General features: G+C 46.7%; 1 protein-coding gene across 2 annotated transcripts in view; it reads left to right on the forward strand.

The window, feature by feature from the left end:
• Positions 1-22386, forward strand: part of LOC309889566 (secretory carrier-associated membrane protein 1-like) — a gene marked incomplete at its 3' end in the record, with an annotated part of 144303 nt that overhangs the window by 76951 nt on the left and 44966 nt on the right. For both annotated transcript variants that reach the window (XM_082782432.1, XM_082782431.1), the window contains one exon: positions 4378-4455. In XM_082782432.1, the coding sequence (XP_082638558.1) occupies positions 4378-4455 (78 nt within the window). The remainder of the gene's footprint in view (positions 1-4377; positions 4456-22386) is intronic.

Raw genomic sequence — 22386 nt, forward strand, 5'->3', positions numbered from 1 at the left:
AGAAGACCTCTTGGTTTCTTACTTGCCTCTTATGTTCGAAATCTTGTTGGACTCTAACACTGCTATCGGCAAGGGCCACTCCCTTTACCGGTCACAGATCCAAAGTCCAAGAAGATCACGTCGGGGTCACCAATTTGTTATAAATGAGGTCTCAACTCAATCGGAATTTTGTAATATTTATCTTGCTTTAAGGCTTTTGCTGTTATGCCCCCTGGTGACCTGGACGTGCCTTTTGACCCAGGCCCTATTGGCCTTGAAAAGGAGATGGATATGTTTTTCTTCATTCTGGGAAGAATAGGATACATAAGGCCCGAAGGCTGAGTTGCTTGACAACTTAAAGCAAGACATATTGTTCCCACAACTAGCCCTGGAATTCTCTGGTGTTTGTAATCAGGAAAATGAATGGAAAAAGGAAACTGTTAAGTCATGGAAGATAAGGGAGCACTTCAACAAGGATTACCAATTCCAACTATGCTCCCCCAGACACGGACCTTAATAGTGATAGACTTAAAGGATTGTTTGTTCTGATTGTACATATGTATAGGCGTACATATGTATGGGCGTACTCGTGTTTAGTATGTAAAAGCAATGTTCTGTATATTTAGAAAGTTTGATGTTCGTGTGTGTGTGTTGGTAGAGCATAGACTCCCTGCGCACCCAGCACTGTTTACTTGCCTTTTATAAATATTACTAAATTCAGATTGAGTTGAGACTTCATTTATAACATTCTTCTACAGTGGGCATTTCTTCATTCTCCCAGTCCTGGCCTTTGCCTTGTGTGACTTGGGTGGTGTGGCTAGAGCACTTGTTGGTGAAGACTGAGGCTGTTTATGAAAACATTGAAGAGGACCAGTCCTAAAATGGAGCCCTGGGGAACTCCACTAGTGACTGGCTGCCAGCCTGATATAACCCTTTGAGCCAGACCTGTCATCTAATTGTTCACCCACTGTATTATGTATTAATCTAGCTGCATGCTAAACATTTTGTGCAGGAGGAAATGAGCTTGGCAAAGGAAGCAAAGAATAACAGGGAGGGATTCTATAGGTAAATTGCTCAGAAAAGAAAAGCCAAGGAGAGTGCACCCCCTCTGGTGGATGGGAAGGGTGAACTGGTAACTACAGACATGGAGAAGGCTGAGGTACTCAACAACTTCTTTGCTTCAGTCTTCACTGACAGTTAGGCTTCCCAAGTCTTTCATTTCCCTGAACCCGTAGATGGAGGCTGGGGGAGTGTGGTGGTTTTACTCAGGTGGGCAGCCGAGCTCCACCACAACCACTCTCTCACTCCCCCTCTCCTCAAAGAGGAAGGGGGAGAAAATACAACACAGAGAACTTGAGGTTTGAGATGAGAAAGGTTTAATTAAAGGGAAAGGGAATGGGGAGGAAAAACAGAAACAAAAGAAACAATCAGTCCACGCGGAAGCACAGAGAGAGAGAAAAAAAAAAATATTCTCTACTTCCCATCTGTAGTGGGTTTACGTGGCAAGGTTTTGGTAGCAGGGGGCCATAGGGGTGGTTTCTGTGAGAAAGATCTAGAAGCTGCCCCATGTTTGGGAAGGGCCCCATTGTTTTCCGGAGCTGAGCCAATAAGCGATGTTGTTTTGCGCCTCTGTGAGAGCATATTTAAGACAGGGAAAAAAACGCTGCGCCACACAGCAGCCGGGAGAGTCAAGGGAGTGAGAAAGCCTTGCAGGTGTCAAGGTCACTGTAGAAGGAGGGGGAGAGGTGCTCCAGGCGCCGGAGCAGAAGTCCCCTGCGGCCTGTGGTGAGGACCATGGTGAAGCAGGATGTCCCCCTGCAGCCCATGGAGTACCACGGTGGAGCAGGGTTCCATGCTGCAGCCCGTGGAGGAGACCACGGTGGAGCAGGTGGCCCTGCACTGACGGAGGCTGCCGCCTGTGGAAGACCCCTGCCAGAGAAGATTCCGGGCTGGACCTGTAGCCCGTGGAGAGGAGACCACGCAGGAGCAGGTGACCTAGCAGGAGCTGCTGCCTGTGGGGGAGCCAGGTTGGAGCAGTTTTCTCCTGAGGGATGGACCCCGTGGTATGGACCCTTATCTGGAGCAGTTCTGGAAGAGCTGCTGCCTGTGGGAAGCCCACGCCGGATCAGTTCATCAAGGACTGCATCCCGTGGGTGGGACCCCACAGCACAGGGGACGAGAGTGACCGAGAAGGAGCGGCAGAGAAGAAGTGCTGTAGACTGACCATAACCCCCATTCCCCCGTTCCCCTGCGCTGCTCGGGGGGAGGAGGTAGAAGAGGGTGGATGGGGGGGAAGGTGCTTTTGTTTTTTTTTTTTCCTTTGTTTTCTCACTTCTCTAGCTTGTTAGTAATAGGCAATAAATCTTACTATCTCCTTATGCCGAGTCTGTTTTGCCCGTTACAATAATTATTGTGTGATTTTCTCGTCCTTATCTCAACCCTTGAGCCCTTTTCACATATTTTCTCCCCATTCCTCTTTGAGGAGGGGGAGTGAGAGAGCGGCTGTGGTGGAGCTTGGCTGCCCACTCGAGTGGAACCACGACACCATCAACGAGCGGTGTTCGGCCAATTCCTGGGAAGCAGGGCCTCAAAATGCATAGTGGTTGTTCAGGAGGAACAGCCCCCTTCCCCATGAGAGCCCCCCTTTTTATTGCTGAGTGTGACATCATGTGTTATGGAATATCCCTTTGGTTGGTTTAGGTCAGCTGCCCAGGCAATGCCCCCTCCCCATCACTTGCCCACCCCCAGTCTGCTGGCTCTTGGGGTCTTGGAAGGAGTCCTGATGCTGTGCCAGCACTATGCAGCAATAGACGCAACACTGGAGTGATATCAGTGCTGTTCCAGCTACGAGTGCAGAGTACAGCACTGTGCGGGCTGCTGCAGGGAAAAGGTGACTCCAGCTCAGACCAACACAGGGAGCAAAGTCCCACCCACTGTAAGAGAAGAGCAGGTTCGAGACCACCTGATGAACCTAAACACATACAAGTCTATGGGCCCTGATGACATGCATCCCAGGGTCCTGAAGGAAGTCCATAGTGGCTGGAAAAAGCGAAACTTTGCTCCCATTTTTAAAAAGGGTAGAAAGGAGGACCAGGGAAACTACAGACTGGTGAGCCTCACCTATGTATCAATGACATAGACAGTTGGATCAAGTGCACCCTCAGCAGATTTGCAGATGACATGAAGTTGAGTAGTGTGGTTGATAGAAGAGAAGGAAGGGATGCCAGCCCTACTAACTACTGTGCAGAAATCCTTTTTCCCTCCTCTGAGAAAGGTACATCTCATCAGCCTCTGTGAGAAGAGTCTATGTTTGATAAGGGCCAGTTTCAGCCAGCTACAAAGGGACCTGCTGCTGCCCAGAGCCAAGCCAATAAGCAATGTTGTTTGTGTCTATGTGAGCTCATATTTAAGAAAGGGAAAAAAAATGTTGTGCAACAGCAGCTGGGAGAGTAATGAGTGGGAAACAGCCCTGCAGACAACAAGGTCAGTGAACAAGGAGGGAGAGGAGGTACAGCCCATGGTGTACCATGGTGGAACAGATTTCCACGCTGCAGCCCATGGAAAGCCCCTGCTGGAGCAGACTCCAGTCTGGACCTGTAGCTTGTGGAGAGGAGCCCATGCTGGAGCAGGTGATCTGGCAGGAGCTGTTGCCTGTGGGGGACCCATGTTGGAGTAGTTTGGTCCTGACAGATGGAGCCTGCGGTATGGACCGGTATTTGGAGCAGTTCTTGAAGAGCTTCCCCCTTCCTGGGGGAAGCCCACGTAAGACCAGTTTGGGAAAGACTGCATCCTGTGGGAGAGGCTCCATCCTGGAGCAGGGGAAGAGAGTGACCGTGAAGGAGCAGTAGAGACTAAGTGTTATGAACTGACCATAACCCACATTCCCTGCTCTGCTCAGGGGGAGGACATAGAAGAGGGTAGATGGGGGGAAAGTGTTTTTAGTTTTTTTTTTTTTTTTCTTGTCTCTCTGTGCTCTAGCTTGTTAGTAATAGGTAATAAATTTCATTAATCTTCCTATGCTGAGTCTGTTTTGTCCATGATGATAATTGTTGAATGATCTCCCTGTCCTTATCCCAACCCTTGAGCCCTTTGTATCATATTTTCTCCCGCTTTCCCTTTGAGGAGGGGGAGTGAGAGAGTGGTTGTGGTGCAGCTCAGCTGCCCAGATAAGTAAAACCACCACAGTAGACCATTCCACGGTCAAGAAACTGGTGTCAATTCTGCCATTGACACCAGCCTTGGAGCCACGTATTGATCCCTTTTTTTTTTTTTATCAATTTCCTTTCAATATTGTACCCTTGTATTCGAAGGATAGAGGAAAGTAAGCGTTGATTTGTTGCTTCTATACATGTGCATACATTTACAGAACTGTTTTTTTGTTTTTTTTTTTTTTTCTAGGATCCTTCTGTTACACAAGTGACAAGAAATGTTCTTCCAGGACTAGATGAGTACAATCCATTCTCTGATTCAAGAATAGTAAGCACATTTATTTCTTAAGTATGCTGTTAATCTTTTTAGGTGTGGGGTATTGTTTTCAGAGGTTGGGACTGATGTTGTAAAATACGTGAAGGGTTAGCTAAAAAGGCTAGATAATCCCATAAAGTATTTGGAGGATGCAGTGGGTAGGTTGACTTAAGTGGCTCCCTGAAAGGGGCAGGGGGAGCAAAACAGAACTGAATTTTTCACCTGTTCAGTAAGACTTCTGGTAGTCTGTTCTTTACACTTTTTTAAATTTTCTATTCTTTAAAGCATGTTAATGTAGCATACTTCCTCAGTGTCTTGCTTTTGACTTCAATTTCACTTTGGAATGTCCTGTTCAGAGTAACAAAAACATTGAATTCAAGTAACAGTCCACAGGCTATGAATACTTGTGGTGTACTAAAAGGAATAATTTGTCTGAGAAACACAGTCAGGTTTTGCCTCTGTTTTGTGTAGTTTTAATTTACATTGTGCTCATTTGAGTTAAAAAATACAGGGAATAGAATAGGAAATAGCTGCTGTAACAGCATTTCTCAGTGGTTACTTTTAATATTGAAGATCTTGTACAAGATCTGCAAAATGTATGGATGATTACTGTTTGTCAGTATAATTTATAAACATTCAAATAGTATATTTTTCAAACGTAGGCTTATATTGGGGTATTCCATACCATCTGACGTCATGCTGAACAATATATAGGGGTGGCTAGCCAGGGTGGGGGGACCAGCTGCTCAGGGATAGGCTGGGCATCCATCAGCAGGTGGTGAGCAATTGCATTGTGCATCACTTGTTTGTACACATTATTATTAGTAGTAGTATCATTATTATTATTATCATTTTCTTTTATTTTCTGTCCTAATAAACTGTTTTTATCTCAATCCAGAGGCTTTCATTTCTTTCTAATTCTCTGTCTCATCCTAGAGAGGGAGGGGGGAGGGTGAGCAAACGGCTGTGTGATGCTTAGCTGCCGGCTGGGTTAAACCACAACAGTCCTTTTGGTGCCCAACATGGGGTGCGAAGGGTTTTGATAATGACAGATCTGACCAGAGTGTGTTAAACCAAAATTGGTATAAGTATTCAATTTGCTTAATAGTTGCTAGTCACAGTGTTGATTGCTTTGATCTCAGGTCTGCTGTGCCTGTTTTCCAAATTGAGTTATATGGAATATTACTTACTGTATGTGCTCCCAGTCGTGCTGTTTATCCTTTCCGGGTGCTGGTTGAAGATTATTATTTTACTGTGCGGTGTAACACTGGCTTATGATATGATAAAATTGCTGGTCATGAGACTAACCTTGTATTTGTACTCAGCACTGTCATCGACTGTACTTCAGAAACCATATCTCAGAAACTGTTAACAATTACACCTTTTACCCTTTTATCTTGAGGGAGACAATCTATGGAGGGGACGAGGGAGATATTTTTTCCCACTTGTTCACTCTCCCTTTTTCCTTCACCCCCCTCTTCTCCTCCGGGCTAGTTACGATAGTTCTTCAAGATTTCGAATATCCTTGGGATGTTCACACCAGCATGTTGTTATTGTTATGTCTCCTGAATGCGCTTCAGGTTTTGTTTAAGATCAAACAACTACATAGGAATGCCATCCAGAGATCTGTCCTGAGGCAGGACAGTTGTGAGTGTCAGGGAGTGTGGGAGGATATGGGCAGGTTTCTAGAGCAGTGGACACCTCCAGTGCTTTGGAAATTCACCCCTGAACAACTGCAAAATCCTAAAAAACTGGTAGAATGCTTGAAAAAGGGGTGTCATCACTCTGGCAATACCAGAGATACACAAATCACTGCAACGTCCTGGGGTCTGGCCTATGCCTATCGAGCTGCAATCGATGCCACTATAACCCTAGTGACAGACCCTGTGGCCCAACGGTCACTCTAACCCCTGCAGCCACTCCAGCCTCTGCAGCCACTCCAATCCCTGCAACCACTCCAGCCACTGCGGTCACTCCAACCCTTGTGTCGGACCCATCGGTCGTTCCAACCCCTGTGAGGGGCCCTGCGGCTCTTCCAACCCCTGTGACAGGCCTTTCGGCTGGGTCAGGGAAGTAGACTGTAGCAGTGCAAGTTGCCCCTGTAACCAAGATGAAACAATGGATGGGGAAGTCAGGTCATTTAGAAAGAAGAGGAACTCCTACTCAGACAGGGGAAGAAAAAGATGATGAGATAGGCTATTCTGCAGTGGCTGGGCCAAAACAGAAACGAGAAGAGGAAGATATCATAAGATCATCAATAACTATTTGAGGCCTATCCCAGCATGAGCTATGAGTTATACAAAAGGATTTTGGTTGTTGTCCAGGTGAGCACCTTTCACCTGACTGCTCCGGTGCTGGGATACCAGAGTGAATAGTCTAGAATTAGAGGGCAGGGAAGCCAGGCAGTTGGGATCCCTTTCTAGGGACACGGACATTGACAAAGCAATTGGAAATGGAGCACAAATCTTCACCCTCTGGAGGCGTTTCCTTTCAGACGTGAAGGAAAGGTATCCCTTCAAGGAAGATCTTGGATGTCATCAGGAAAATGGACCACCATGGAGAAGGGAATTAGCCATGTTGGAGGTGATTTATGATGACCTAGACAACAAACAGCTATCTAAAGATCCGAACGAAGTCAAGTGTACATGACCCATGTGGCAGAAGTTTGTACAGAGTGAACCGTCATCATATGCCAGCTCATTGGCAGTAATGGCCTCGAAAGACCATGAGGAACCCACAGCAGATGAACTGGCTAAACAACTCCAGCAGTACGAAGAAAGTCTCTCCTCTTCACTACAGACCTGCGTCTTGGTTGTGGAAAATCTCTTTCAAGAGTTACAACAAGTAAAAGAGAATACTTTGGAGAAACTTTCTGAAATTTCAAACCAACTTAGAGAGAATTTATCTTCCTCCCCACCTTTACGAACCAGTCTCTCAGCTATTAGGATTAAGTGTCCTTCTGGTCAAGGAAGACGATATAGTGGGTACACACCCCGTGCCACCCTGTGGTTTTACGAGACCATGGAGAGGACATGAGAAAATGGGATGGAAAATCTACCGCAACCCTAGAGGCACGTGAGGTTTTTTTTTTTTGCACGTGAGTTGCAAAAGAAAACAATTGGGAAACAGGGATTTTCTGAAAAGTTTGCTGCTCCAACTTCCAGCAGGCAGTCCTTTAAACACAGAAACGAAGAAAATTCTGACCAGGATTAGGGGGGCCCTGCCTCCAGCCAGGGGGAAGAAAGGGACAATCAAGTTTATTGGACTGTGTGGATTCGATGGCCTGGCACGTCAGACGCACAGAAGTATAAGGCTTTAGTAGACACCGGTGCACAATGTACTCTAATGCCATCGAGCTATAAAGGGCCAGAGCCCATCTGTATTTGTGGAGTGACGGGGGGATCTCAGCAGTTGACTGTATTGGAGGCTGAAGTGAGTCTGACTGGGAATGAGTGGGAAAAGCACCACATTGTGACTGGCCCGGATGCTCCATGTATCCTTGGCATAGACTTAGAAGAGGATATTTCAAGGATGCAAAAGGGTTCTGGTGGGCTTTTGGCATACATGTAGCTTCCTTAGAGACAGAGGGCATTAAACAATTGTCTACCTTGCCCAGTCTCTCAGAGGACCCTTCTGTTGTGGGGTTGCTGAGGATCGAAGAACAGCAAGTGCCAATTGCTACCACAACTGTGCACCGGCAGCAATATCACACCAACCGAGACTCCCTAATTCCCATCCATAAGCTAATTTGTCAATTGGAGATCTGAGGAGTGATCAGCAAGACTCATTTGCCTTTCAGTAGTCCCATATGGCCAGTGCGAAAGTTTAAGGGTGAGTAGAGACTAACAGTGGACTATCGTGGCCTGAACGAAGTCATGCCACTGTTGAGTACTGCCGTGCTGGACATGCTAGAACTACACTATGAACTGGAATCGAAAGCAGCCAAGTGGTACGCCACAACTGATATTGCTAATGGATTTTTATACATCTCTTTAGCAGCAGAGTGCAGGCCAGTTTGCTTTTACTTGGAGGAGTGTCCAGTACACTGGGAATCAACTGCCCCAGGGGTGGAAAAACAGCCCTACCATTTGCCATGGACTGATCTAGTCTGCGCTGGAACAGAGAGGACACTCCTGAACACCTGCAGTATATCAGTGACATTGTAGTGTGGGGTGACACAGCAGAGAAAGTTTTTGTGAAAGGGAAGAAAATAGCCTAAATCCTTTTGAAGGCTGGTTTTGCCATTAAATTAAGATACGGTCAAAGGACTTTCACAGGAGATCTGTTTTTTATGAATAAAATGGCAAGATGGATGTCATCAAATCCGAATGGATGTGATCAACAAAATAACAGCTATGTCTCCACCAACTAGCAAAAAAGGAAACACAAACTTTCTTAAGTTTCATGGGGTTCTGGAGAATGCACATTGCAAATTACAGTCTGATTTTAAGCTGGCTCTACCAAGTAACCTGTAAGAAGAATGATTTCGAATGGAGACCCGAGGAATGATAAGATTTTGAACAAATTAAAGGGGAGATAGTTCATGCAGTAGCCCTTGGGCCAGTCCGAACAGGACCAGATGTAAAGAATGTGCTCTACACCACAGCCGGGGAGAATGGCCCCACCTGGAGCCTCTGGCAGAAAGAACCTGGGGAAACTCGAGGTCGACCCCTGGGGTTTTGGAGTCGGGGATACAGAAGATCTGAGGCCCGCTACACTCCAACAGAAAAAGAGATATTGGCAGCATATGAAGGAGTTCAATCTGCTTCGGAGATGGTCGGTACTGAAGCACAGCTTCTCCTGGCACCCTGTCTGCCAGTACTAGGCTGGATGTTCAAGGGAAGGGTCCCCTCTACACATCATGCAACTGATGCTACCTGGAGCAAGTGGGTTGCACTGATTACTCAGCGGGCTCGAATAGGAAACCCCAGTCACCCAAGAATCTTGGAAATTATTATGGACTGGCCAGAAGGCAAATATTTTGGGATATCATCATCAGAGGAGGTGGCTTGTGCTGAAGAAGCCCCACTGTACAACCAGTTACCAGAGAATGAGAAGAAATATGCCCTGTTCACTGATGGGTCCTGTCGTATTGTGGGGAAGCATCAGAGATGGAAGGCTGCTGTATGGAGTCCTACACGACGAGTTGCAGAAGCTGCTGAGGGAGAAAGTGAATCAAGTCAGTTTGCAGAAGTGAAGGCCATCCAGCTGGCTTTAGACATTGCTGAACGAGAAAAGTGGCCAGTTCTCTATCTCTACACTGATTCAGGGCAAATGCCCTGTGGGGGTGGTTACAGCAATGGAAGCAGAGCAACTGGCAGCGTAGGGGCAAACCCATCTGGGCTGCTGCATTGTGGCAAGATATTGCTGCCTGGGTGGAGAACCTGGCTGTAAAGGTACGCCACGTAGATGCTCATGAGCCCAAGAATCGGGCTACTGAAGAACATTAAAACAACCAGCAGGTGGATCAGGCTGCTAAGATTGAAGTGGCTCAGGTGGACCTGCACTGGCAACATAAAGGTGAATTATCTGTAGCTCGATGGGCCCAAGACACCTCAGGCCATCAAGACAGGGATGCAACATAGAGATGGGCGCGTGATCAAGGGGTGGACCTGACCATAGACACTATAGCACAGGTTATTCATGATTGTGAAACATGTGCTGCAAACAAGCAAGCCAAGTGGTTAAAGCCTCTTTGGTATGGAGGATGATGGCTGCGGGGGGGGGGGCGTTCTTTTGCTCCCTGTCCCAGACTTCCACTTCAGGAGGCTGAGTACCCTGTGGATAACTGGTTGTCCTGGTTTCAGTTAGGACAGAGTTAATTTTCTTCCTAGTAGCTGGTAGAATGCTATGTTTTGGCTTAGGATGAGAAGAGCGCTGATAACACGCCGATGTTTTAATTGTTGCAGAGCAGTGCTTACACGAAGCCAAGGACGTCTCAGCTTCTTGCTCTGTCCTGCCAACGGGCAGGCTGGGGGTGCAGCAAGAGCTGGGAGGGGACGGACCCAGGACAGCTGACCCAAACTGGCCAAAGGGGTATTCCATACCATCTGACATCATGCTAAACAATATATAGGGGTGGCTAGCCGGGGGAGGGGGGCTGGACTGCTCAGGGTTAGGCTGGGCATCGGTCAGCGGGTGGTGAGCAATTGTATTCTGCATTGCTTGTTTCGCACACATTATTATTAATAGTACTATAATAATAATAATAATAATTATTATTATTATTATCCTGTCTTAATAAACTGTCTTTATCTCAACTCACGGGCTTCACTTTCCCATTTCTCTCCCCCATCCCAGAGAGGGAGGGGGGAGGGTGAGCGAACGGCTGTGTGGTGTTTAGCTGCCGGCCAGGTTAAACCATGACACTGGTCTGGCTAGTAAAGACAGATATAAAGAAGGCATTAAAATTTCAGCCTTTTCCTCAGTAGTCCCGTTTCATTGGCTCATTTTACGGCACGCAGGGACAGCCTGCTCCCGCAATTTTAAGTCTTCCTTCGTGAAGAGCGTACAGGCTTCCTGCCCTTCAGGACTGACTCCCAAGGGACCTCCCTACCAGTGTCCTGAACAGTTCAAAGTCTGAAGCCTCTCTGGTACGGTGGACAATGGCTGAAATATAAATATAGGGAGGCTTGGCAGATTGAGTATACTCACACTCTCTCAAACCCGCAACGGCAAGTGCCACGTACTTCCAATGGTGGAAGCAACCACCAGATAGCTGGAAACATATCCTGTGCCCCATGTCACCGCCCGGAACACTATCCTGGGCCTTGAAAAGCAAGTCTTATGTCGACAGGGCACCGCAGAAAGAATTGAATCAGACAAATGGGACCCATTTCTGAAAAAAACTTATAGACACTTGGGCCAAAGAACATGGTATTGAGTGTGTATATCACATCCCCTATCATGCACCAGCCTGTGGGAAAATCAAGCAATATAATGGACTGTTAAAGACTACACTGAAGGAGTGTGTGTTGGGACATTCAAACATTGGGATACACATTTGGCAAAGGCCACCTGGTTAGTCAATGCTAGGGGATCTGTCAACCAAACTAGCCCTGCCCAATCAAATCTTTTACCTACTATAGAAAGGGATTAAGATCATGTAGTACACAGAAAGAACATGCTGGGGAAGACAGTTTGGGTTATTACTGCCTCAGACAAAGGCAAATCCATCCATGGGATTGCTTTAGCTCAAGGACTTTAGTACATTTAGTGGGTAAAGCGGAAGGAAAGTCCAATGTGTACCTCAAGGAGATTTGATTTTTGGTGGGAATTGTCCATGATTTGAGTTTTATCATGTAATTGCTATAGAATACTGTATGTCATCACTACTACTGTTGCTATATATTGCCATATCAATGGTATTACTGTAAGAATGACCCAGATTAATAAAAAATGAATTTTGACAGAACCAGGCAAGCGCAGTGGTGATGGAACCGTAGCTGGCTTCAGCATGCAACAATCCAACACCACACACAATCTCTCCTGCCCTGAAGGACTGCGATGACATATGTAGCCCAAAGTCATATACTAAATAAACTCAACAGACTTTTTAGAGGGATGGCCCATAGACTAAGGGAATGGTATCTGTGTTTATATATCAAAGACAGGAAAGGTGGTGGATATTAATTGGCATGTATTGGAAAGCGTGGGACCTGAGCATGATGTAGAGGGTATGGTATAAGGGGTGGATATTGTCCTGGTTTCAGCTGGGACAGAGTTAATTTTCTTCCTATTAGCTGGTGTGGTGCTGTGTTTTGGATTTAGGATGAGAAGAATGCTGATAACACAGTGATGTTTTAATTGTTGCTAAGGTGTGCTACACTGAGTCGAGGACTTTTCAGTTTTTCATATCTCCCTCTCAGCAAGGAGACTGAGTGCACAAGAAGCTGGGAGGGGACCATATGACATCATGCTGAACAATAAAAATGAGGGGAGTTGGCTTGGGGGGAGAGTGCTGTTCAGGGTATGACTGGGCATTGGTCAGCATGTGGTCAGCAATTGTATTGTACATCACTTGTTTTGTATGATGTATTTTCTTTTATCATGATGATTATTATTTTCCCTTCATTTTCTATGCTATTAAACTGTCTTTATCTCAACACATGAGTTTTTAACCTTTTTTTTTTTTTTTTTCGATTCCGTCCCTCATCCCACAGTGGGGGGAGTGAGTGAACGGCTGCATGGTGCTTAGCTGCCTTCTGGGTTAAACCATGACATACTTTCCACAGATTGAACTGGCCATGTGACCATCCAGCTTCACCCACTTCTTTCCCGGCCTTTTCGCAAGACTGGTTGCCTGTTTTCCAGTGCCTCCACACACAGAGCACACAGAACCCGAGAGTGTCGTGGCTCAGAAACCCTGTCAGACACCCCCTGGGACCTCAGGAGCCTCACACTCTTCTCAGCACCCAGCAACCAACTGCTGCTGCTGCTGCCTTCTCTGCTGTTCTTAATCTATAGGAGGTAGTTTATAATACTTGTGGCTGTTGTACATGGAATTATGATCTTTGAGTAACAGCCTGGAAAAATAAACACATTAAAACAATATTCAACTCCCACCATTAAGGACAGATTGGAAAACTTATACTTCATTCCCCAGTATACACACTATGAAGGTAAGTCATTATGAAAACACAGTAGTGTACAAAAACATGCATGGTTCCTTCAGTGCTTAATAAAGAAATGCTACTATATTACAATAACTGTCTCTATCCTGTGAGGACAATGGCAGGAATACAACGTCTATTGGGATTTCATTCTTAATATAGCAGAAATCCTAGAGTGATAATCAACAAACATTTATACGTGAGAAGAATACAGAAATGCTGTCTGGATGTGCACTGATGGGATCAGGAAAGCCAAGGAACTGACAGAAGTAAACTTGGTGGGGGATGCAAAGAATAACAAGAAGGGGTTCTACAGGTACATTGTTCAGAAAAGAAAGACTAAGGAGAGCGTACCGTGTCTGACAAATGAAGACAGAGAACTGGTAACAACAGATGTGGAGAAGGCAGAGGTACTTAAAAACTTCTTTGCTTCGGTCTTCACTAATCTTCAGGCTTCCCACATCTCTCGAGTCCTTGAACCTCTAGGCAGGGGCTGGGGGAGCATAGTCCCTCCCACTGTAAGTGAAGAGCAAGTTTGGGACCTCCTGACGCAACTTAACAACTACAACTTTTTTTTTCTCCTTTCTTGTGTTTTCAGAACTTCTGATCTTTGTTTTACTGTTCTCACACTGCTCATCCTGTTTTTCTCAAGCTTCTACCTTATTTTGGAACAGTGAGGCCTTCTACTGTCCACTTAACTACTTAGCATTTCTCCTTGTTATGACTACACAGCTACCTTTGAATACAGAAAATTAGTTCTCTACAGCAAAAACACAACTTAGTTTCTCACACACGCATTCCAGGAACCTCCTAGACTGCTTCCTCTGGGCTGTATTGTATTTCCCTGAACCCATAGATGGAGGCTGGGGGAGCAAAGTCCCACCCACTGTAAGTGAAGAGCAGGTTCAAGACCACCTAAACTAAACAGGTGTAAGTCTATGGGCTCTGATGACATGCATCCCAGGGTCCTGAGGTAATTGACTGATGTAGTTGCCAAGCCTCTCTCCATCATATATGAAAAATCATGGCAGTCAGGAGAAGTCCCTGGTGATTGGAAAAAGGGAAACATTGCTCCCATTTTTCAAAAGGGTAGAAAGGAGGACCTGGGGAACTACAGACCGGTGAGCCTCACCTCTGTGCCTGGGAACATCATAAAAAAAGATCCTCCTGGAGGCAATGTGAATGCACATGAAGGACAAAGATATGATCCAGGACACCAACATGGCGTTACCAAGGGCAAATCATGCCTGATCAGTCTGGCGGCCTTCTATGATGGAATGACTGCATCAGTTGACAAGGGAAGACTGACCAATGTCATCTACTTAGACTTCTGTAAGGCTTTTGACACAGTCCAACACGACATCCTAATCTCTAAATTGGAAAGATATGGCTTTGGAATGGCCACACCCAGGGAGTGGTGGTCAAGGGCTCTATGTCCAAAAGAAGGACTGTGATGAGCAGTGTCCCTCAGGGGTCTGTCTTGGGACCAGTGCTTTTCAATATCATCAGTGACATAGACAATAGGACTGAGTGCACCCTCAGCAAGTTTGTAAGTGACACTAAGCTGAGTGGTACAGTTAATACCAAAGAAGGAAGAGTTGCCACTCAAAGGGACCTGGACAGAGTAGAGAAGTGGGCCCATGTGAACCGAATGAGGTTCAACAAGTCCAAGTGCAGGGTGCTACACCTGGGTTGGGGCAATCCCAGACAAGGGTACAGACTGGGTGAAGAACTCATTGAAAGCAGCCCTGCAGAGAAGGACTTGGGGGTTCTGGTGGACAAAAAGGTCGACATGAGCCAGCAGTGTGCGCTTGCAGCCCAGAAGGCGAAGTGCATCCTGGGCACCATCACAAGAAAAGTGGCTAGCAAGGAGAGAGAGGTGATTGTCCCCCTCTACTCTGCCCTTGTGAAGCACCATGTGGAGTACTGCATCCAGGTTTGTGGCCCCCAGAACAAGAAAGATGTGGACCTCTTAGAGTGAGTCCAGAGGAGAGGCACAAAGATTACAGAATCACAGAATGACAGAATTGTCTAGGTTGGAAGAGACCTCAAGATCATCGAGTCCAACCTCTGACCTAACACTAACAAGTCCTTCACTAAACCATATCACTAAGTTCAACATCTAAACTTCTTTTAAAGACCACCAGGGATGGTGACTCCACCACTTCCCTGGGCAGCCCATTCCAATGCCTAACAACCCTCTCAGTAAAGAAGTTCTTCCTAATATCCAACCTAAAACTCCCCTGGTGCAACTTTAGCCCATTCCCCCTCATCCTCTCACCAGGCATGTGGGAGAATAGGCCTGGCTCTATCCTCATGACACTCACCCTTTACATATTTATAAACATTAATAAGGTCACCCCTCAGTCTCCTCCAAGCTAAAGAGACCCAGCTCCCTCAGCCTTTCCTTGTAAGGGAGATGCTCCACTCCCTTAATCATCCTTGTTGCTCTGAGCTGGACTCTCTCAAGGAGTTCCCTGTCCTTCTTGAACTGAGGGGCCCAGAACTGGACGCAATATTCCAGATGCAGTCTCACTAGGGCAGAGTAGAGGGGGAGGAGAACCTCTCCTGACCTAGTAATACACACCTCTTCTGATACACCCCGGGATGCCATTGGCCTTCTTGGCCACAAGGGCACAGTGCTGGCTCATGGTCATCCGGCTGTCCACCAGGACCCCCAGGTCCCTCTCCCCTTCACTGCTTTCCAGCAGGGCAGTCCCCAACTTATACCGGTGCCTGGAGTTGTTCTTGCCCAGATGCAGGACTCTACACTTGCCCTTATTATTTTTCATTAAGTTTCTCCCCGCCCAATTCTCCAACCTGTTGAGGTCCCGCTGGATGGCAGCACAGCCTTTCGGCATGTCAGCGACTCCTCCCACTTTATTGTCATCGGCAAACTTGCTGATGGCACACTCCATTGCCTCATCCAAGTCACTGATGAATATATTAAACAACACTGATCCCAGTACTGACCCTTGAGGGACTCCACTAGATACAGGCCTCCAACTCGACTGTCCCATTAACCACAACTCTCTGGCTTCTTTCCTTCAGCTAGTTCACAGTCCACCTCACTACCCGATCTTCCAGACCACACTTCCTCAGTTTAGCTGCGAGGATGTTGTGGGAGACGGTGTCAAAGGCTTTACTGAAATCAAGATAGACCACATCCACCGCCTTTCCATCATCTATCCACCCAGTTATATCCTCATAAAAGGCTATCAGGTTGGTCAAGTATGACTTCCCCTTGGTGAAGCCATGTTGACTGCCCCTAATGACCCTTTTATCTTTGATATGACTGGAGACAACGCCAAGGATAAATTGTTTCATCACCTTAGCAGGGATGGATGAGAGGCTGACCGGTCTATAGTTACCTGGGTCCTCTTTCTTGCCCTTTCTGAAGACCAGAGTGACCGGAGGCCTCCAGTCCTCAGGCACCTCTCCCGATGCCCATGACTTACCAAAGAAGATAGAGAGTAGCCTAGCAATGACTTCACAGAATCACAGAATCACAGAATTGTCTAGGTTGGAAGAGACCTCAAGATCATCGAGTCCAACCTCTGACCTAACACTAACAGTCCTCCACTAAACCATATCGCTAAGTTCAACATCTAAACGTCTTTTAAAGACCTCCAGGGATGGTGACTCCACCACTTCCCTGGGCAGCCCATTCCAATGCCTAACAACCCTCTCAGTAAAGAAGTTCTTCCTAATATCCAACCTAAAACTCCCCTGGCGCAACTTTAGCCCGTTCTCCCTTGTCTTGTCACCAGGCACATGGGAGAATAGACCAACCCCCACCTCGCTACAGCCTCCTTTAATGTACTTATAAAGAGCGATAAGGTTGCCCCTGAGCCTTCTCTTCTCCAGGCTGAACAATCCCAGCTCCCTCAGCCACTTTTGTAAGACTTGTTCTTCAGACCTCTCACCAGCCTTGTTGCCCTTCTCTGGACTCTTTCGAGCACCTCGATGTCCTTCTTGTAGCGAGGGGCCCAAAAGTGAACACAGTACTCGAGGTGAGGCCTCGCCAGAGCCGAGTACAGAGGGAGAATCACTTCCCTAGACCAGCTGGCCACACTGCTTCTTATGCAAGCCAGGATGCTGTTGGCCTTCTTGGCCACCTGAGCACACTGCTGGCTCGTATTCAGCCGACTATCAACCAATACTCCCAGGTCCTTCTCTGCCAGGCAGCTCAAGGTAGACCACATCCACAGCCTTTCCCTCATCCACCAAGCGTGTCACTTTGTCACAGAAGGAGATCAGGTTCGTCAAGCAGGACCTGCCTTTCATAAACCCATGCTGACTGGGCCTGATCACCTAGTTGCCCTGTAAGTGCCATGTGATGACACTCAAGATAATCTGCTCCATGAGCTTCCCTGGCACTGAGGTTAAACTGACAGGCCTATAGTTCCCCGGGTCTGCCCTCCGGCCCTTCTTGTAGATGGGCTTCACGTTTGCTAGCTGCCAGTCAACTGGGACCTCCCCCGATAGCCAGGACTGTTGATAAATGATGGAAAGCAGCTTGGACAGCTCCTCCGCCATTTCTCTCAGTATCCTCGGGTGGATCCCATCTGGCCCCATCGACTTGCACGCATCTAAGTGCCGTAGCAGGTTGCCAACCATTTTCTCATGGATAGTGAGGGCCACATTCGGCACCCCATCCCCTTCCACCAGCTCAGGGTACTGGGTATCCAGAGAGCAACTGGTTTTGCTGCTAAAGACTGAGGCAAAGAAGGCATTAAGTGTTTCAGGAAGAATGGCCGAAAACACGACAGACACTAGTATGGTCAGATCATGCTCCATTTATTACCCGAATAGCCTGACTTTAAATTTAACAGGGGCGGATAGTGTCTCGCACAAAATTATTGGTCAAAAGCACTCAGACAAACAACTGCAAGAAAACAACCCCCTTGTGATTAGCAGTCACGTAGATTTTGTCCTTGAAGTCAGCTGCTGGCAACAATATTTTTCTAAATTCCTCAGTTGGGTGATGTGGGAACAATGTTATGGGAAGTTTTCATAGTTGTCCTGGTAGCTTGGTTTGCTCAGCTGCAGCAAGCCATGGGATCTTTGCTGTTTCAAAAATCCCCCAAGAATTCCCCCTTTTTCTTTTTGAGCAAACCAAGCCTGAATTAACAGTTTTGCAAGTAACCCTTTAACCACATTTATTACAATACAATACGCAATGATGATTAACACCACAACAAACAGAACCCTTAATCCCTCTTTGATTAATCCCAGTAACCATCTATGCATCGTTTCAAACAAATCAGTGAGCCATTGATAGAAAGGACTGATATCATATTGAATCTTTCTCATGTGCTCTTTCAGGAAAGTAATGGATTTGTGAATTGACTCGCTATGATCAGAAAGGTTCAAACAGCACATTCCCTCAAAGTCCTCACACCCATGCCCTTGAGTCAAAAGCAAGAAGTCAATAGCAGCTCGATCCTGTAAGAGCCCATGTTGCAGACTATTTTGATCTGGTAACATCTCTTCAAGTATCTCTGTCGTGGCATTGGCTTGCTTCTCGGCCCAGCATGCCAATTTTTCTAAGTTGTTAAGTGTGGCCACAGATGCCACTCCTGGCACGAAAATTGCCAGTGCCGCTCTAGCTGCAACACCAAGCAATTCAACATTATCATTGCAATCCGGTGTGAGCAATGCCCATTTATGTCTGATGATCTCACGCAACTGTGACAAGCTAGGAGCAAATATAGTGAGTTTATCTAAGTAACATGGACCTCCAATAGCATTTGCAGGGATACCTTGCCAGGTCCTATCCCTGCAAATCATAAAAAAATCAGGAGGTAAGGCCATAGCTGAACGATTGTTCCAAATGCTATAGTTGTTACCCTTGTCTCCGTGCCATAAGCCCCTAAACCCTGCCTATCAGTGTCATCTTAATCACAGGTGTTATTTGTATTTCTGTACTCGTATGGCCCTTTCCAAGTTCCTGTAGCAGGATCTCGGTAATTCATCCTTATTTGTGGTAACACATTTGGTGCTGCTCTATTTATTGTTTGAAAATGAATACTCGCAGGAGGGTCTTCTTGGTCACCAGTCAAACATAAGTGATTCAAGACACCCAATGCCTCGGACAATCGCTCATCGATGTTCTTGATCTCTTTTAATCTCACTAATTGTTCCTTTAAAACCTGGTGTGATCATTCAACCATCACTTGGCCCTTGGGAGAATATGGAACACTCGTTTTAGGCTGAATCTGTAGGAAAATCCATTCCAGAACGCGAAAATACTTACCTATCATTTCACCCTTGCCATCACCTGTGTCATTTATACTACTCCTATTACCCGTGCTGTTAGTGTCAGTGGCATCCTCCTGGTACCATTTCTGTCTTTGTCGCCCCCTTACTCTCCCCCTTTTCTTTTTGCCACTGACCAATCACTGCAAATGGAAAAGACACATGATCACTAATTAGGAAAGAGAGTGCAACATCTGCTATACATCTGCAAGCAGTGCCGGCCGCAACCTTAGAAGCTATTTGTGAAGGAGACTGCCGGTGGTCATTTGTTAGTGTAATCTGCTGCTCTGCACTCCTGCACCGTAATGAAGGTAGTAATATAGCTAAGTTGTTATTAGTAATCCCTACAATGTGGCAACCCCACTGAATATTATCCAGGAACATTTGTACATTTATCAAATTATGTAACACCATAGTTATATCACCTTTCTGGGGACAAATAGTAGAGTCTGATATTTTCCATCCCAAGTATAGCCATAGTTGCTTCCATTGAACCTTCTCTGGGGCTATCTTCAACCCTTTTGCTTCCAATGCATCCTGATTAAACTTTAAAACTGAATCCTGGAAGTATTCTGGCCAACCAAACCAAATGTTATCCATATAATGGTAAATAATTACGTCACACCACGCTGTCCGAATTGGTTGTAGTGCCCAGGCCACATATAATTGCCATAATGTAGGGGAATTCCTCATCCCCTGCAGAAGCACTAGCCATTCATAGCGCATTGCCAGGGCCTGTTTGTTAATGGAGGGTACCGTAAAAGCAATTCTTTGACAGTCCTGCACCACCACATCTGGTTGCCTGGACTGACTTTTGCATATGGTTCCCCAGAGGCCTGTTCTACAGATGCGAATGGAGGTGCTTTCTTTTCCCCTGGGAGACTAAGAAGAGTCCTCAGTGTGAGCTGTGCAGCTGTTTGGTGAATAATCGCAAGGAACTGCAACTGAATCTGGGTATTGAGATAAGGACCCATTCCCTTTAACATCTCTGCAGTAATCCCATACGGGGGTCCCCCGGTTGACGCAGTTGACCCGCTTCCCCCTGTGGTGACTGCAACCATTCCTTTTCAAACAATAACAATGGGGAAGGAGTTAACAATAAACACGCCAAGTTTCGACAGTCAAGTGGACACATCAGTTCTGCCTGGAAAATCCATTGAATTATCTGTCGAGCTGCCTGGGATTGTAATCCATAGTCCAAAACCATTTTTCGAGCTTGTTGTAGAAGCTTGCAGTCATGTGGCTGCCACAACCTGGTGCCTTGCACAGGGTTGATAATAATAGGGCAGGCCAAGGATGTCGCATGCCTATGCCCCTCTATGAAAGCATCACGTATGACGTCGGAGCACCTGTCCCTCCTTGGACAGATGGAACCTGCTGTAACAGCTTACGTTGACACAGCCAGGGGTGGCCCAGCAGTCTGGAGGGTGCCCTCAAGCATGCTCATTATTTCTCCTGAGGAAGTGGAATACAGTTGGTGGGAACGGAACCTGGCACTCAGATCATCAGAGGGGCCGGCTCCGTGCAAAGACACTTGTTGCAAGGTGCTCACAGTGCAATGGTTTCCCTCTAGTGAAGACCGGAAAGTCAAAGCCTCAAGGATTTTTGTGGGCTCAGCTGGAGGGTGCAGAGACACAGGATCAGAACACCCTAACCTGTGTTCAGAGCTTATGGTTGAAAATATGTCTTTTTCTGCAGAGACATTCCAGCTTGATGGGTCAGACACGAGCTTCAGTGTGTTCTGAGAAAGCAGAGATTTGTCCTCTCCATCCTCAGTGAAGGTGTCATTGGCAAGGACGATGCTTGTTGTAGAGAAGACACGTTTGGTAGGTCTTGTTTGACATAGTTGCCTGAAACCAGGTGCAAGAAGCATAGATTTCTGGTCTATCTTCTCAGGTAAAGAAGTCTGTGTTGCTCTGGACTTCAGAGAATTACAGCTCCAAAGAGATTTAAAGGGAGAAATGCTGGTCATACCTTGCAATGTATCCTGAAGGGCTTTAATTTGCTCCATCAGCCTCTGATTACAGTTTTTCAGGTGGTAGTTTTCTAGCTCAAGCTCTCTCAGCTTAGATGTTACCCACTCCTTGATCTTGGCAGCTTCCTCTTGAACAATTTTGAGTTCCTCAATCCTCAGCTGTTTCTGTTTTGCTAGCTGAGTCTCCAGTCTGTTAATCAGGTCTTGTTTTCTTTGCATTGTACCCATCAGCTCCTTCAGTGAAGGTCGATTTTCGCAAGCTGCTGCTGCACCTCTCATTGGCATCCTGAGTGGATTTATTGCTGCCTGGCAGCGGCACCGATGCTGGCAGCACAGCTTTATCAAGATTTTCCAACGCGGGGGGTGGGGAGGGCAGTCCCCACTCCCCATCAGCAGTCTGTTATTTCTGCCGCCAATTGATTTATTGGAGAGGTCATACCCCGAACCAGGGTGGGTGCAGGAACCGATGATAAAGATCATGTCAGCTGCATTCCTGAGGTCTCAGGTTTCATACTCGGTGGTCTGTCAGTCCCAGACAGTACTGAGAAAGCTTGCGCCGCTGCCATAGCCGGCTGCCGTTTGGGTTTTATACCACACAGCGTGTTAAGCACTGCAAGCCAGGTCGTACATAGATCTTTATCGAACTTTCCACTTGAGATGGTTGTATCCCGTAAATGATCTCCTATGAGCCGCCACTCATCTGGGCTAAAAATTAGGAGGATTTCCTTTAGAAAACCCTTCTTCTGGGCCCAGTGTACCAAGGATTTGATCTTTTTTTACATTGCAAGATATGCCTCTCTTAGAGAGAATGCAAGAGAGAAGCTGCACAGCTGCTTCCTCCATGGTTACATCAGACGGGCTGCAGAGTCGTGATCTCCACCCCTCCGCTATGTGCCAACTCGCCACACGGTGGCGGTCGTCTGCCGTTGTTCACTGACGCCTCCGATCTCCCGTAGCAACTCGATCCCGGATGTCCCTCGTCTCACCGCAATTACGGCACTTTCCCGCATCTCACCGCGATTACTTTGTTCTCGTGTCTCACCGCAATCCGTATCAATCAATTAATCTCCGCGTCTCACTGCGATCTTTATCAAT

This window comes from Aythya marila (assembly GCF_965140915.1).
Source record: "Aythya marila genome assembly, chromosome: W".
Classification (NCBI taxonomy): domain Eukaryota; kingdom Metazoa; phylum Chordata; class Aves; order Anseriformes; family Anatidae; genus Aythya; species Aythya marila.